The sequence below is a fragment of the Cervus canadensis genome, chromosome 14, assembly GCF_019320065.1.
Source record: "Cervus canadensis isolate Bull #8, Minnesota chromosome 14, ASM1932006v1, whole genome shotgun sequence".
NCBI lineage: Eukaryota > Metazoa > Chordata > Mammalia > Artiodactyla > Cervidae > Cervus > Cervus canadensis.
Genome location: NC_057399.1, coordinates 26,201,303 through 26,217,945, shown reverse-complemented (window position 1 = coordinate 26,217,945; position 16,643 = coordinate 26,201,303). Strand labels below are relative to the sequence as shown.

At 42.7% G+C, this 16,643-nt stretch overlaps 1 protein-coding gene across 2 annotated transcripts in view; it reads left to right on the top strand.

Moving 5' to 3' along the window:
* The window catches only part of MAMDC2 (MAM domain containing 2), a 152,602-nt gene that overhangs the window by 80,730 nt on the left and 55,229 nt on the right, over nt 1-16,643 (top strand). For both annotated transcript variants that reach the window (XM_043486525.1, XM_043486526.1), the window contains exons 6-7: nt 8,901-9,157; nt 13,151-13,244. In XM_043486525.1, coding sequence (XP_043342460.1) covers nt 8,901-9,157; nt 13,151-13,244 — 351 coding nt within the window. The remainder of the gene's footprint in view (nt 1-8,900; nt 9,158-13,150; nt 13,245-16,643) is intronic.

Sequence of the window (16,643 nt, the reverse complement as noted above, 5' to 3'; positions counted from 1 at the left end):
CCAGCCTATACAGTTGGTGGAAATGTAAATTGGTACAGCCACTATGGAGAACAGTATGCAAGTTCCTTAAAAAACTAAAAATAGAACTACCATATGATCCAGCAATCCTACTCCTGGGCGTATATCTGGAGAAAACCATAATTTAAAAAGATATATGTACCCCAATACTCATTGCAGCACTATTAACAATAGCCAGAGCATGGAAACAACCTAATTATCCTTCAATAGAGGGATGGATAAAGAAGATGTGTTACGTATATACAATGGAATATTACTCAGCCATTTAAAACAAGAACAAAATGCCATTTGCAGCAACATGGAGGGACCTAGAGATTGTCATACTGACTGAAGTAAGTCAGACAAAGATAAATATTATACAATATCACTTATACATGGAATCTAAAAAAAAATGGTACAAGTGAACCTATTTACAAATGGGTTATTTATTATTTACAGTAATAGAGTCATAGATGCAGAAAAGAAACTTATGGTTACCAAGGGGGAAATGGGGGAGGGATAAATTGGGAGATTGGAATTGACGCATACACGCTACTATATATAAAAAGATAACTAATAAGAATCTACTGTATAGCACAGGGAAGTCTACTCAGTACTCAGTAATGACCTATATAGGAATGGAATCTAAAAAAGAATGGATATACATGTGTGTGTATATAATATATATGTGTGTGTGTGTGTGTGTGAGAGAGATTCACTTTGCCATACAGCAAAAACTATACTGTAACTCAACTATACTCTGATAAAAATTAATTTTAAAAATAAAATGCGTTTGAGTCCCTCCTGAATATGTATAAACACTTTGCATTTGGCATTAGAAAAAAAGAAAAAGGAGGATTAAAGGGAGTAAGGAATGAGAAAAAGAGGACCTGGCTTTTCTAATATCTTGACCAATAGATTTTCTAATATCTATATCAAGGCATGATGATGTGGTCATCCCTGAGGAGCACAAAGACTTGGTAGTAGAGCATGTCAGCCCTGCCATAGGCACTCACTGCTCTCTTCTCTCATTCCCACTCCCCATCCCATCTCCTCCTCTCCATTTTTCCTATCTTTTCTCTTCTTCCTTGGCTATTCTAAAACTTCTCCCAAAGGCAGGCAGCTTTGCCCACTAGCATTGCTTAGTTCACTGACATCAGTATGAAGGCCCAACAAAGTATTTGACCCTAAGCTTGAAGTAGTCATGTATAGATGTGAGAGTTGGACTATAAAGAAAGCTGAGTGCTGAAGAATTGATGCTTTTGAACTGTGGTGTTGGAGAAGACTCTTAAGAGTCCCTTGGACTGCAAGGAGATCCAACCAGTCCATCCTAAAGGAGATCAGTCCTGGGTGTTCATTGGAAGGACTAATGCTGAAGCTGAAACTCTGATACTTTGGCCACCTGATGCGAAGAGCTGACTCATATGAAAAGACCCTAATGCTGGGAAAGATTGAGGGCAGGTGGAAAAGGGGATGACAGAGGATGAGATGGTTGGATGGCATCACCGACTCAATGGACATGAGTTTGGGTAAACTCTGGGAGTTGGTGATGGACAGGGAGGCCTGGCATGCTGCGGTTCATGGGGTCACAAAGAGTTGGACACAACTGAGTGACTGAACTGAACTGAACTGAAGGGAAGGGAGACTTTTACTTGCTTCCAGCAATCCTGAGTTATAATCAGCCTAGTCAGAGCCTTCTTCATTAATCACAATGAGGCTTCTTCATTGATCGCTCATTCATTCATTCAACAAATACATAATAAACCCTCTTTATAGACCAGGTATTCTTGCATAACCCAGTGCTACAAAAACTTCCACCTGTTCCCTAGAATGCCACTATTTGAGAATAATAATCTTTATGTGAGAAGAAGGGCTATCTATGTCATCAAGTGAACTGGGGGAATGCTGAGCTAAAGAAAGCTAAACGGACAACCTCTATTTGATGGCTGCTCAGTGCCTTTAATATACTTCTGTGTTAATATATATTATGGCCTTTTTCAAAATGTTCAAATACTGAGGTGCTATGTAAATATGCACAGGGATGTATGATTAGTAGAGTTATGAAATAAGTGATATAGGACCACAGAAAAATGAAAGACCACCTTGGTTTTGGAGTTTGGGGAAGGCTTTCTACAGGAAGTCACATCAGAACTGGTATTTGGCCTGATGGCTAAGGAGGAGATAAGAATAGTGTATGCAGAGGTGTCCAGGCATGAGAATGGGTAGTTTCTTTGATGTTTGGAGCATTTTTGAGGATGATAGCATGCATGATAATGGCAGAGTAGGGCCTAGATCCTAGGTTGTATTTCTGCTTGTGATCAGCAGGAAGCCTGGATGCCTCCCTTCCATTCACTTCTTCCAACTGTTCTCTGGTATTTCACTTTGGCTTCTCTTTTTGGAGTAAGGTGTTGCCCAGTGAATAACCAAAGAGCCTTCTCATTCCCACCCAACACACACACACACACATTCACACTCCTCACACTTAGACTCCCTAGGTGAGACTTCTCCCTCCATAGGATGGGGCTAAAAAAGATGAGTTCTAAACATTCTAAAATTTTTTATTTGAAACACTTTTTGCTCATATGACTCAAAGGTTTGACCAGGATTACTCCTGGGAAAAAAGCCTCCAATGCTCTAAACAAGAGGAAGGCTGCCTTTCTTATTACACTTGCCTTCTGCCAGGTATATTGATTTTCCCTGAGCTCCATCAATTTGGGTGGCAGAGGAAAGATTAAATGGTTCAGCTGTCTGCCCGCAGCAGCAGATTTGGCTCTATATAAACTCATCTCCTGTTCATTCATATCCTGGAAGCAGGTTATGCTTTTGCTTTCAGGTAAAAACTGGAGAAACAAACAGCAGGGGGGAGGGAAGCTATGTGCCTGCTCAGAAACTTCAGAGCTGCAGAGATGCTGAAGGAAGTCTTCTCCAGAGGACTCTGGCCTATGTGTTTTAGAAAAGAGAACAGAGAATGTGATATCTGAAAAATACTCTGTGGATGTCAGTTTTCCTTCACTTGCCTGTGTGTTTTTAACAGCCTCAAACAGTGAGTCAGATTTTTCAAATGAGCTCTATGTCTTCAAATTCTTGTCTTATGGTGGAAATGACTAATGCAGTAGGAGTGTGATAGAACACTGGAGGGGCTGGGATATTATCTTGCTTTTTCTTACTCAATTTGGATTCACCACATGTAGATTTCTTTCCTTTGTTAATATTTTATGAAGTGAAACAAAATCCTTCAGGGGATAAGCTACTGACAGCTCAGATCATTACTGTTTCCCACCTGTCTTAGCAAAAAGAAGATAATTGCTGGAAAGATAACAAGGGAAATCTGTTCTTTTGCGGAAATTTTAAAAATCAGGTCTGCATCTGGTGCCGCTACAGAAGGAGCTGAACAAAGTTTCAAAATGTAGAATAAGGTCAGAGTTGTTTCATTCCATCAAAGACCCTGAGATGGATGGATCATCTTTCCATAACTCACAACATTCTTTTCTCATTTCAGTTTGGATTGAGTTCAAGCATCATCTTCATAGCACTTATTCGTTCTCTATCTGCACTGATCCATTTGGTTCATCGCAAAAGCACTCAACAGGGAAGCAGCTTTATTAATTTTCTCACCGTTACCTTTGTGCAAGCTCTGCTGGGTCTCCTTTCTCTGTCCTTGGGTGACTTCACCATGGCTTTCCAGGCACCTTCTGATATTAACAAACTGCCTCATTTTTAAGGATTAAGTTCAGTTGATTCGGAACTCCAATTTCTCATCCTTCAACCAGAACACAGAGCAGCTGTAGAGAAGGGATTGGGCTTTACTTCTTCATACTTCTTCCCTTTGCTCTTTTCTTCGTCTTTCCCCACTCACGATGCTGCTTCTGGCTTCTCCAGGGTTGGGGGAGGCAAGATGGGGAAGGGAAGGGGATGAAAGGTCATATGTGACCTGCTCTTTAATCTGGAGTCGATGACCTTCACACTGCAGGTGGCTGGATGCTGGCTATGTCTCTCACAGCCAACGACAAAAATGATGCACTCTCTGGCCATCTGTGAATCCCCCTTAGTGATGGTTATGAGGTACACCCCACCAGCCCCTTTTTGTTAGGGTTACCGCCCTGGATGCAGTCCTTTTGAGAAGAGTCTTAAGGCACTCTAGCCCAGCTACCTTCTGAGTTTTCCACCTAGGCTTCGGGAAAACTCAGATGTCTCCCCCATCAAACTCTGGAAGTCCGGCTCACTGGCAACAAAAGTCCTTTCTCTCCCTTCTGCCCCCAGGTCCCTACAGCCTCTAGCTGCATGCCATCAGGCTCTGATACAGAGGCCTAGCCTCTGCAGTGCACAAACTCCAGTTACCGCTGGAGTTCTCCCAGTAACTCTGCCACCCTCTCTCAAGGCCCAAGGCAGTCACAGAACCCAGGAACTTGCAAGCTTGGGTGGGATGAGATTAGATGGTAGTTTCCCTCCCCCACCTCCTCTACAAGTGGTTCTCTGAAACCCTCTCCCTTGGGTAAAGGTAAGAAAGGGGAAGCAAGCCCCTCCCATTTCCTTGGGGGATCACAAGGAAACACATGGCGGGTCAGCTCCACAACAAGTCTCTTCAAGGAAACTGCCTCCAGTCTCTCTGATCCCTCCTTGGCCTTCTCATATATACAGGCCGGCGGAGGCGGGTGAGCACGGAGGGTTAGGATTATTAGGGAGGTGAAAGGGTCTAATCTGGTAGAGCAGGTTTAGACTCCAGGTCTGCCACAATGTAGCATATACAACAGGGATAGTTTAGCACCACTCCGTAGAAAATAGAGGGACTTCTGCCCCATTGTCCTTATCACTGAGATCTTAGCAGAAACTAGAAGTCCCACTTCATATACTGACTCTACTGTAGGGTCAGACTCTATTATAGTAAAACTTACTAAACCCTTAGAACTAAAGGTTCAGCAGGTAACTGCCAGACCTGTAGACTGGAGAGCAGGCATGGTAACTAGATGCCTTTGGGTGCTGCCTCCTCACAATGGCCGCAGACCCACTGGCATGCCTTTCTTTGGGTCTTCCCCCACACCCAGGAGACAGCTCGTCCAGACAACTGTGACACAGAGGCAGACTTTGCAACTGGAGCACAAATGTGGCCAACGGGACCGAATCACAGCTGAGTCAGAGGATGCTGTTGGCATCGCAGCCAAGCCAAGGGCAATCTCTGTGGAATGCTGGTTAGCCAGACTGTTTGAAAATAGAAGGTCAGGAGCTGCTTTCAGAGTTCTTTTCCTAATTCAAGGGAAAATGGCTGACTACCAGTGAGCCACTGGTTCCACATGAAAAGCTGAGCTAAGACAAAGAGCTTCTGTAAGAAAGGAGGGAAGCCCTCTTCAGAAGAGAGCGTGCATGTGCTCCTATCACAGGCGTTTTGCCAGAGGGGCCTGAGCTTTGGCTTGCGTCACAGAGAATTTTGCTCTTTTAACAGGATCCCCAATGGTTTGGTTGATTATAAGGATCCTTTCCACCTAAGATCTATCTATACCTATTTTAATCTACTCGGACTTAAAGGATCTGATTTTTCTTTCTGAAAGGCTTCTTCTAGAGATTCTGGAGGTTCCAGAACCCTGGACCAGTTAAGGAATTGGCCTCATTGAGCTGGGCAAAAAAGTTCTCATAATATGAGACACTAGCCGTAAGTTTCCAAGCACTGCAGGCTATCTTCCTCATTCCCCTTGGAAGGGTACACAGAACAGTGCCCGCACCACCACCTGCTCCCAACCTCAGAGCAGACTGTACCTGATGACACATATTCAGCCTGGGCTGGTGGTCATTCCTGTGGCCCAGCTTCCTGCGGCTGACACCTGGTGATTTCTGAATCATCCACACTCCTTCAACTGAGATGACAAGCTTCTGATGAGTTACCTTCTGTTTCCCAGTGAGAAAGTGTCTTACTCAGATAGTCAGTACATAGTACCTAACTTTGGCAACAAATGAATGCCAGAGAGGAAAGGGTGGGAGTCTGGTCTCGTGGTTCCATGGGAGACTTGGTGTCAGCAGTCCTGGTCGGATTCCCAGCAGCCTCTCTGACTCACTTTGGGCAGGTCACGTTGCGTTTGCTGTTGTTTGGGACCAGAAGTGGGACTGTGGCTCATTAACCTCCTGTCTTGTGCGTGGGTTGTTAACTAGGCACTAGCTGCAAATTCAGGTATTTAAATTGTGTCCACCCAGGAGGTGAGTAAGTAGTCTTTAAGAAGCACTGTCAGATATCTGTCAGCTGTGAGGAAGATACATTCATAATGGGAAGGAGTTGTGAGACATTGCTCCTAAACAGAGTTACCATGTACTCTGGAAGCAGAACAAATAATTTCCAGTGGATTTGTGAGGTCTCCTAGATTTCCTGAGGTCTCCTGGAGTTTTGGAGGTGTGCTTCACCTGGGTAGACTGAATTCCTTCTTCATGTCTGGCTGGCCACCAGCAGTGCTTCAGAGGACACTGACCTTACCAGGGGCACTCGTGGCCTTGCCTCCTTATCAGAAGTTCCTAGATTCTGCTCAGTCCAACATTCTGATGCTTCCTTTAAAATCCCTCCCCAGAGGCAGCCAACTGGGAGCTCATCAGCTGCTGCCAGTCTTGCAGTTACATTTATTTGGCACTCACAAAGTTTAAAAAATTGTGGTGGGAGGTGTTATAGGTTGAATTGTATTTCCTCAAAATCCATATGTTAAAGTCCTAAACCCCCAGAACTTCAAAATGGGAGAATGGAAATGGGGTCATTGAAGATTAGTTGGTTAAGATGAGGTCATACTAAAGTGGGGTGAACCTAGGCTCCGCCCAAGTCCAGTATGACTGGTGTCTTTATAAAAAAGGGAAATTTGGCCACAGAGAGATCCAAGCTTAGAAGGGAGAATACCACGTGACCATGTAGGCAGAGATCTATCAGTCAGTGTCAAAAATTGCCAATGCCATGGAAGCTAGGAGAGAGGCATAGAACAGGGTCTCCCTGCCATCTGTCAGAAGGAACTAATTGTTCCCATACCTTGACCTTGGACTTCTAGCCTCCCAAATTGTGGAACGACAAATTTCTTTAGTTTCAGCCATCCAGTTTAAGTTACTGTTATGGTAACCCTAACAAAATAATAGAGGTGGTGTCATTTTTAAATGAATGTATTTGCCAGAAAAATCTGGATTTTGAGTTTCAGCGGGAGAAGCCTGCAGCCCCTGGCTGATGTGAGGGCATCGGCAGGAAGTAGACGGATGGGTTCTCAGGGAGGAGCATGGGTCCATGCACAGGGCCAGCGCCCCTCACCCCCAGCTGATTGTCACAGCCCAAGAATACAGGCCCAGCACTATCAGAGTTTCTGATTTTTTTCGGGGAAGTTTGATATCTGCTTCCCGTTGCTGGTGAAATGTGATTTCCACTGTTGGCGGCTAATCCGTCACTCTCCATTTTCTCCCTGACCCACTCCACTTCAGTCATATACTTGATCAGGCTGACTCCTCTGATCATCTGAGTTTGCGATTTCTGTTTATTCACAGTCACATAGCTTGGCAAGATAGTCAGACAATTCTATTTAAGCCAGGGAGATTTTTCAGAGTGGGTTGAACAATTTGCTACCAGGAGAAAGGAGCTTTGATTTATCCACCTTTCCCCTCTGCCATATTGCAGTGAGGATTGTTCTGAGACCATGTTTCTGCTTTGAATCACCAGTTGTTGAGGGCCCACCACATTCCAGGTGATGTGTTAGCTGCAAAGCAAGTGTCCAGTATGTGAATGCATATATTCTTCCTAATATACTTACTGCTATTTTGCTGGCAATAAAAGAAAAGATTATAAACCAGGCACCATGTAATAAAAGCAAAGACATTAAGCTGTAATTGTTCTAAACTTATAAATAGAAAGGCCATTCTATCATAGATGCATTGCCTCACACTCCTCTGTCACTGCAGCTCAAATAAATTTAGACTAATAAATAAAATTGCTGATATTAATAGTACCATATGAGAGGAGCATGGTGTAAAAACATTAATGGCATTCCTTTACTTCATTATAACTATCTTAGGCAATTACAATGTGCCAGGTACACACTGACCACTTCACATATACAATGTCATTTAACATTCAGCTCAACCCTGTGAGAGAAATATTTGATTCTTATTCTAGAGATCAGGAAAATGTCCAGAGATATTCAGTAACTTGCTCAAAGTCACAGGGCATAAGATGTAGAGCTGGATTCAAAGCCAGCGCGTTTAATGCCAAATCCAAGTTCTCCCACTTCCACCTCTCAGTTTCTTTATTTTACCAAAATGCCTCTAATGAAGATCAGCTATTGGGTCTGGAGTCCACCAAGGCCTTGCCAACCATCAAGAGAAGGGGGTGTGGTCCCAAATTCAACTTCCCAAATCCTAACCCTGTTGACAGTGTTGACTGACCTCCATGTTCTATTAAAGAGGTACAAACTGTCATCTAGTTTGAATTCGAAATCTTTGTTTCACTCAAAGAACACACAGTGACATTACATGCATATGGCAAAGATGTAGAGGAGAACAGATGGTGTGCTCCATATGCTCTTAGAAACCTCATCACTCAAAGAAGGCTTGTTGGAGGGGCCTTCAGGGTCATGTTCTGCTTCTTTTCCTCAACTGTGTTCAGCTTATAAACACTCAAACACTTTACAGATGACATACCTACCTTTCTATATGTATGTTTTGCTTCAATCAAAGGTAAAGGAAAGAGAAAGAGTGGTCCTTATATTAAGCAGAGCACAGTGAAATCCACTGTTTATCTCCCAGCTGCAACTTTCATCAATCCATGGCCAAACTTCTTTTCATCTAGTGTTCACTCTTCCTCTCCTCCACTCCCACCGGGTTATTTTGAAGTAAATCCCAAGTTGTGTAGTCGCGTCTGAGAATCCGTCTGCCGGTCTTAGGTTTTTTTCTCTGTGTGATTTCAGGCCATTACATGTACGTGGACTCTATGTACGTCAAGCACTTCCAGGAGGTGGCCCAGCTCATCTCCCCGATGACTACGGCCCCCATGTCTGGCTGCCTGTCATTTTATTACCAACTCCAGCAGGGGAATGACAACATCTTCTCTGTGTACACGAGGGATGCAGCCGGACTGTATGAGGAGATCTGGAAAGTGGGCGATCCAGGGGCTGCTGGCTGGAACCTTGCTGAGGTGGAGTTCAGTGCCCCGTACCCCATGCAGGTAGGCGTGCCTGGCCACTCTGCAGAGATGCCCCCCACACCCAGACGTGGGGTTCAGGAGATACTGCAGTCTCATCCTGCTTTGCCTCTGTGTCTCCTCAGTCCTAATCTCCCTTTTCCCTTCCTCGGCCTTCTCCACTTTTATCCCTTCCTCTGTATTCTCTCTGCCTTCCTCCTCTATCACTTCATTTTCTAGACGAGTATTTCTTTTTTTTTTTTTTTTCTTCTTTTTAATTTATTTTTATTAGTTGGAGGCTAATTTCTTTACAATACTGTAGTGGTTTCTGCCATACATTGACATGAATCAGCCATGGATTTACATGTGTTCCCCATCCTGATCCCTGCTCCCACCTCCCTCCCCACCCCATCCCTCTGGGTCTTCCCAGTGCACCAGCCCCGAGCACTTGTCTCATGCATCCAGACTGGGCTGGTGATCTGTTTCACCGTTGATAATATACATGTTTCCATGCTGTTCTCTCGAAACATCCCACCCTTGCCTTCTCCCTAGACGAGTATTTCTTAATAAAGACAAATATGGGAAAGCCAGTCAACCAACTAGATTTCTTGGCCACACTCTCCCTCTGAACTTGCACTGTGGTCATGTGAGTTCAGATGTGATTAGTGAAACTCCTTCTACATGAACCTCACTCTGAAACTTCAGCTCCTGACAGCAGCTGTGAAGGTTCCCCTTACCTGAGGAAACACTCTAAATTTAGGGAAAAAAAAAAGACTTATTTTTTCTTTTTTCCTTTATAGTATAAATAATGTCATAGAAGTCAGAAATAAACATGATTTTGGCCCTAATTTGCAACAAGCCTTGGGGCCTCTAAAGTTTTTTTAAACTTTTTATGGTTTAAAACTGTTCAGTGTAAATGTCCAGTGCAGAAGAATTAGAAAATTCAGAGAAGCAAAGCAAACTAAAACGCCCTACACCAGCCCTGCAAAGAAAAGAACTAACATCTTGGTATTCATCCTTGAAGACTTTTTTGTAAGCACATATATTAATACATATCTATACATGTATTCTGGGCTTCCCAGGTGACACAGTGGTAAAGACTCTGCCTGCAGTGCAGAAGAAGCAAGAGACCCGGGTTCAATCCCTGGCTTGGGAAGACCCCTGGAGAAGGAAATGGCAACCCACTCCAGTGTTCTTGCCTGGGAAATCCCATGGACAGAGGAACTTGGCAGACTACAGTCCATGGGGTCGCAGAGTCAGACACAACTGAGCACACACACACACGCGTATTTCAGTGCTGACAACAATCCAACAAAGCGGATAAAATTATCCCCATATTCCAGATGAAAGAGGAGGAAACGGAAAGTGCAAGACGTTTGTTCTAGGTCACACCACTGGTGAGTGCCAGGGTGCTAAGAAAATTTCCTGCACTAAATCTGACTTAAATTTGAAGGAAGAGGGGAGCTCGGTCCAGTGACCCCTGGGACCTCTAGAATCCAGGGATGCAGCACTGTGGTTGCAGATCTGGGGCTCTAAAGAGAGTCTTAGTTCCCACAGGTTATGAACATCCCCTACTTTCACTTTGCACTTTTTGCAGTATCTTCCCTAGTTCTGTTTAGAGTGCAAAAGAAGCTGATGATCCTCTGGATGCTTTTCAGTAGTACCATCTGCTCACCTGATGTGGCGTTTCACTGAGTGTTGGGGTGGGGTCTCGGTTTCGGAAGTGTTCTGTCCATGGATCGTGTGCCTGCCACTCCCTTTCCCTCTTCCAATTCCCCCTACCCCAGACAGCCCCAGAGAGGGGACTTGTGTAGTATGTGTGCTATTTCCTATTCCAAAGTCTAACCAGGCCTTGATTTGCTCTTGCAGCCCAGTGGAAAATTTTCTGAGAGCTTGGGTTACAAGGAGAAAAAGAAATGCACATGCTGCTTGAGAAAGTTTTCCTTCTATTAAAGTCACAAGTCACATGCACAGTGCAGACGTTGTCCTTGCAAATTCCTTTCATCCAACCGTAAACTCCTGGGGCAACATTTATACTAGTGAGACTTTGCTGAATTTTCTTTTTAATCAATGCTTGAAAAGTTACCATTTCTGTTTACTGCTTAAGTTTACTACTAAACTTAAGTACATCTCCTTTTGAGTCACACAGGCATGATTTTGCCCTGGCAGTTGGTACTCATTACATCAGGATTATTGGCTCCTGGTAATTGCCAAGAAAAGAAACCTACCCTGTGGAAGTCAGCGAATTTAATGTCCCCATATTCTCAAATGAATTTTTTAAAGGAAGACAAATATCTGAACAAGAGAGAACACAATGACACAAAGGCTGTGATTTGCAAATTATGATTGGAAATATCCTTATCCAGTAAGGATATTTAGATCAATCAGTAAGATCAATTTGTTGTTGGCTTTATCACCTTGAAAATGAAATGTCATAGGCCTATGTTGAGCTTGTAAGCTGAATTTGCTCCTCCTCATTCACCCAAATCTGTCCCCTTGGTTCTCAGCCCTTCCTCCATTGCTGGAGACAAACTTCCAGGGTTGTCTTAGATTTTGGAGAGGCCAAGTGTCTAAGGACCATTGTTGTCAAGCTGAAAGGGACAATCTTATCCAAACTCTTTTCTCAAAAATTAAGAAATTGAGAACTAGAGGATAAAAGAGACAAACTAGAGTTAATTAGTGGCCAACTAGACTCAAACATGAATATCAGTTCAGGAGGGGGTCACCCTGGAGAAAAAGGCATGGATTTAGTTCAGGGCTTGTTATGCACCTGACTCCATAGGCTCTATATATACAGTATCTCATTTAATCATATCTACAGTCCTACAAGGAAGATGTTAAAATGGCTATTTTATAACAAGAAAAGTGTTGTTCTGAAAGGGTTAGCTATGTCCCCAAAATCACCTAGTTAATAAAGTGACAGCAACAGGATTTGAACTCTGGTGTCTGCCTCTAAGACACCATTCTCCTTAGCAGAGGGTGAAGACTAGAGGCCTATGGGTTAGATCTAGCCTATAGGGATTTGTCTAGCTGCTATAGTGGTATTTGTTTTCATTTTGTACACACATTTGTTTTAGTTTTTGAATGAATTGTTAGCATTGAAAAATCTGAAGATTTCAAATAAAAATCTAGCGATCAAGTCCTCTTGACAATTTGGTGAGTCCAGGCATGTTAGGCCTGAATTCGCACCTGCCAGCAGCTGACGAAGCTAAGTAGCAGCTGCCCCCGGTAGATGAGCCTTGCTCCCCAAGTCACACCATTTCCTGCTGCATCAGATGAAACCCATATCATGCGTTTACATTACGTGCCTGGCCCGGGTGGGCACTTGAATGTCCACCCCTGCTCAACGGGGGTTATCAATCTTATGTTATCAATCCAGCAGAGTGGTCTGCACACGTCGGTGGTTTTCCCAACACAGATGAGTATTGTGCTCCCCATACTTGATCCCCATGGGAAGCAGAGAGTCACAAACAGAAAGTCGTCCATTGAACTCAAAGTTAAACGTGGTGGCAGAGAAGACAGTATAACTAAAGGGGCCTGAACTCATTAATAATCCCATGTTCTCTCTATTTGAACATGCCAGGGTATGCCGAAAACCTAACATTTGTACACGGGAGTTCTGGGCCTGATTCTGCCTTAGGCATCAGGTAATCATCTCTGATTGCTGCATCTTTGTCCAGATGGACATAGAATTTTATGTCCTGGGAAGGGCTTAGGGCTCTGTGAAGGGCAGGATTGCCTTCTGCAAGCAGCATGTTGCCTCTTTAATTGAAGTTCATAAAACAGATTCTTGAGTCTGCAGTCCTATCAGCAAGTGATATAGGTACTTGGACATGCAAGGGAGGGGGAAAAGTCCACCAAAAAAATGCAACTTAGGGCTTAGTAGTCACTCTCCCCCAAAGAAACTGTGAGTTAAGGAGGGAGCTGCTCAAATACCTATATACCTGGCTCGACCAACGCACCATTTTAAGTCATAGTACAAGCATTTAAGCCTAAAAGAAAATATGTAAACATGTAACATGTCTTTCTTCTCTGCAGGTTATTTTTGAAGTTGCCTTCAATGGTCCCAAAGGAGGATATGTGGCCCTGGATGATATTTCTTTCTCTCCTGTTCACTGCCAAAATCAGACAGGTAAGCATTCTCTTTTTCTTCTTCCTCCCATTTAGGATCTTCTTTTGTCAACAGATGCCTATGGTCAGGACTTGCTTTAATTCCTTCTAATTTCCTCTTCTTTTCCTGTTTTATCTCATCCTTAAAAAATTATTTAACCAAATAGTCATTTCTCTGTTATTTTACTCTTTTTTTCCTCTCACAGAATGAAACTGATTTTCCTGACACCAGAGGTCAGTTTTCCTGAGTTAAGGAGATTTTATCTTCTCTACGTACTAGGAAATTAAAATTAAATACCCCCCCCACCTCCATCTTTCTCTTTAGAGGAAATCTTGGGTCCATAGACATGTATATAGAGTAGACAGAAAAAACTCTCAAAATCTACTGAGTAGAATTATAAGAACTCTTTCTAATTTTATGAATCTAATTTTTAAATGTCCTCCTGTTTAAAGATGTTAGTATTTGGTATACATTCTGTATGATGGTTTTGACTTCAGAGTATGTATTCAATTTCTCTTTCTAAGTGAATGCTCACATAATTTTCTCATGACCAATTTTGTAATTTCCATAAACTTTGTGTTTGTAAAGAGAGGGAATTTTTACTTCCTTGGAAAATAGGTAAGCAAATCAGTTCAAAGTGAAGTAGAAAACAAATGTTTTAGAATTAGAAGGGTGACACTATAATTGATAACCCAGATAAATGCCTTCCTGCCAATGCAGGAGACATAAGAGACATGGGATGGGTTTGATCCCTGAGTCAGGAAGAACCCTTGGAGGAGGGCGTGGCAACTCACTCCAGTATTCTTGCCTGGAGAATCCCATGGACAGAGGACTGGTATACTATAGTCCATAGAGTCGCAAAGAGTTGGACACAACTGAAGTGACTTAGCATGCATGCATGCACAAATAAATGCAGTTGACCTTACCTTTTAATGAATTTGATTCCTTGAGAGGCCCCAGGGAGACACAGTGGTCATCCATCTTATTAAGGAGCCTTTGTTCTGGGTTTTGGAGTGTGGGAAATAAATTTTTGAACTTGGTTTTGGTAATGTAACTTTCGCTTAAGATAGAGTTGGTCTCTAATTTGATGTAGTTTTGAATATATTCTTTTTTTAATGTGCATATATGTATGTATTTATTTTTACAAAAATAAAGTCATACTGTACATACTGTATATAACTTGCTTTTTTTCATAGAACAGTACATAATGGACATGTATCTACGTAAACAAATATGGGACTACATCATAATTTCTAATGGCTATAAAGCATTCTAGCATATGGCTTTATCATCATTTATTTAAACAGTTTCCTACTGTTGGACAATTAGGACATTCCAATTTTGCAACTTCAGATATGCAGATGATACCACTCTAATTGCAGAAATTGAAGAGGAACTAAAGAACCTCTTGATGTGAGTAAAAGAAGAGAGTGAAAAAGCTAGGTTGAAACTCAACATTAAAAAAGCTAAGATCATGGCAACCAGTCCCATCATTTCAGGCAAACAGAGGGGAAAAAGTGGAAGCAGAGACAGATTTTATTTTCTTGGGCTCCAAAATCACTGCGGACAATGATTGCAGCCATGAAATTAAAAGATGCTTGCTCCTCGGAAGAAAAGCAATGACAAACCCAGACAGCATATTAAAAAGCAGAGATATCTCTTTGCTGGCAAAGGTCTGTGTAGTCAAACTATGGTTTTTTCCAGTACTCGTGTATGGATATGAGTTGGACCGTGAAGAAGGCTGAGAGCCAAAGACTTGATGCTGTTGAATTGTGGTGCTGGAGGAGACTCTTGAGAGTCCCTTGGGCTGCAAGGAGATCAAAATAGTCAATCCTAAAGGAAATCAACCCTGAATATTCACTGGAAGGACTGATGCTGAAGCTGAAGCTCCAAAACTTGGGCCACTTGATGTGAAGAGTAGACTCATTGGAAAAGACCCTGATGCTGGGAAAGATTGGAGGCAGGAGGAGAGGGGGATGACAGAGGATGATAGGTTGGATCAAATTACTGACTCAATGAACATGAATTTGAACAAACTCCAGGAGATAGTTGGGGACAGAGTAACCTGGCATGCTGCAGTCCATGGGTTGCAAAGAGTCGGCCATGACTTAGCTTAGCAACTGAACAACAATAACAAATGTTGCTATTCCAAGCAATAATAAAATAACCAATTATCTATATCATCACTCAATTAACTAATTTTTTTCTCTTAGAAAAATTCTACATTATGAAATATCTTGATTGAAGAGTATGTCCTTAAGAATATGTGTGTGTTTGTCTGTGTATATATATATATATATATATATATATATATATATATATATCTTAGGGTACTATCAGCCTCCAGAAAAAGCAAAGGCAACTTACTTGAAAGTCACATGTGAGAAAGCCTGTTTCTACACACCTATACCAACCACGGGTCTTGGTAAATTTTACATCTTTGCAAATCTGATCACATTGGATCAACCAAAGAACTGTCAGATGCCTAAAGCTGGGGCCAACCAAACTCTCTTCAGGACTTTTAATCTTGTCTGGAGTGAACCAGAGATGGAAGAAACCTTAGAGGGAGATAGTTGAGCAGTTTTTCTACCAAGGCATTCTGGAATTACCAGCCTCCTTCCTGCCAGCCTCCTTCCTGTTCAGCCTTCTCGACCTCTTCTATTACATCCTCACAGCTTTCCATAAAATATTCTTTTTCCTTCTTAATCAAAAGGGCTTTTCTTTAGAAAAGATTAAAGAACCATGGAAAGAGTGTTTTGGTGCCGACTCACAAACGTGACTGGCAGTTGCTGCTGGCAGCTGTCTGGGAGCTCAGTTAGGTCTGCCTCCTGAACCACTTACACATGGTCTCTCCAGGAAGGTGGTCTCGGGGTTGTCAGACTGCTTCATTGGTGGCTGACTTCCAGCGAAGCCATGTTTCGAGAGAACCGGGAGGAAGCTGTAACACCTCTTATGACCCAGCCTCAAAAGTTGCATACCATCACTTCCTCTGGATTTTATGGGGCAAAACAGTCACAAATTCATATTATGTCCATAGCTACATCAGTCCATCTTAGGATTGTTAGATGTCATCAGATCAAGAAGAGGTGTCACATATGATTGCTGTTGGTGAAGGTATTCGCAGAGTTGAAGAAAGTCCTTTCCTTGAAGCAGAGAAACCCACCATGGGAAGCCTTCAATTGATGAGGAGGTTGAAAAGCTGAAAGCTTGTCCTAAAGATCCCAGACAAGCCCCCAAGATGATAGCTTATGGTGAACAGAATCAGATTCTTGATCTCCAAAGAAGAAGATTTATCTTCAGGACCAGGGACCAGACTTGATCACTCAAGAGCTTTTGTGAAGCAGAGTTTTATTAAAGGATAAAAAGGGACAGAGAAAGCTTCTGACATAGACATCAGAATGGGGACGGAGAGTTTCAAAT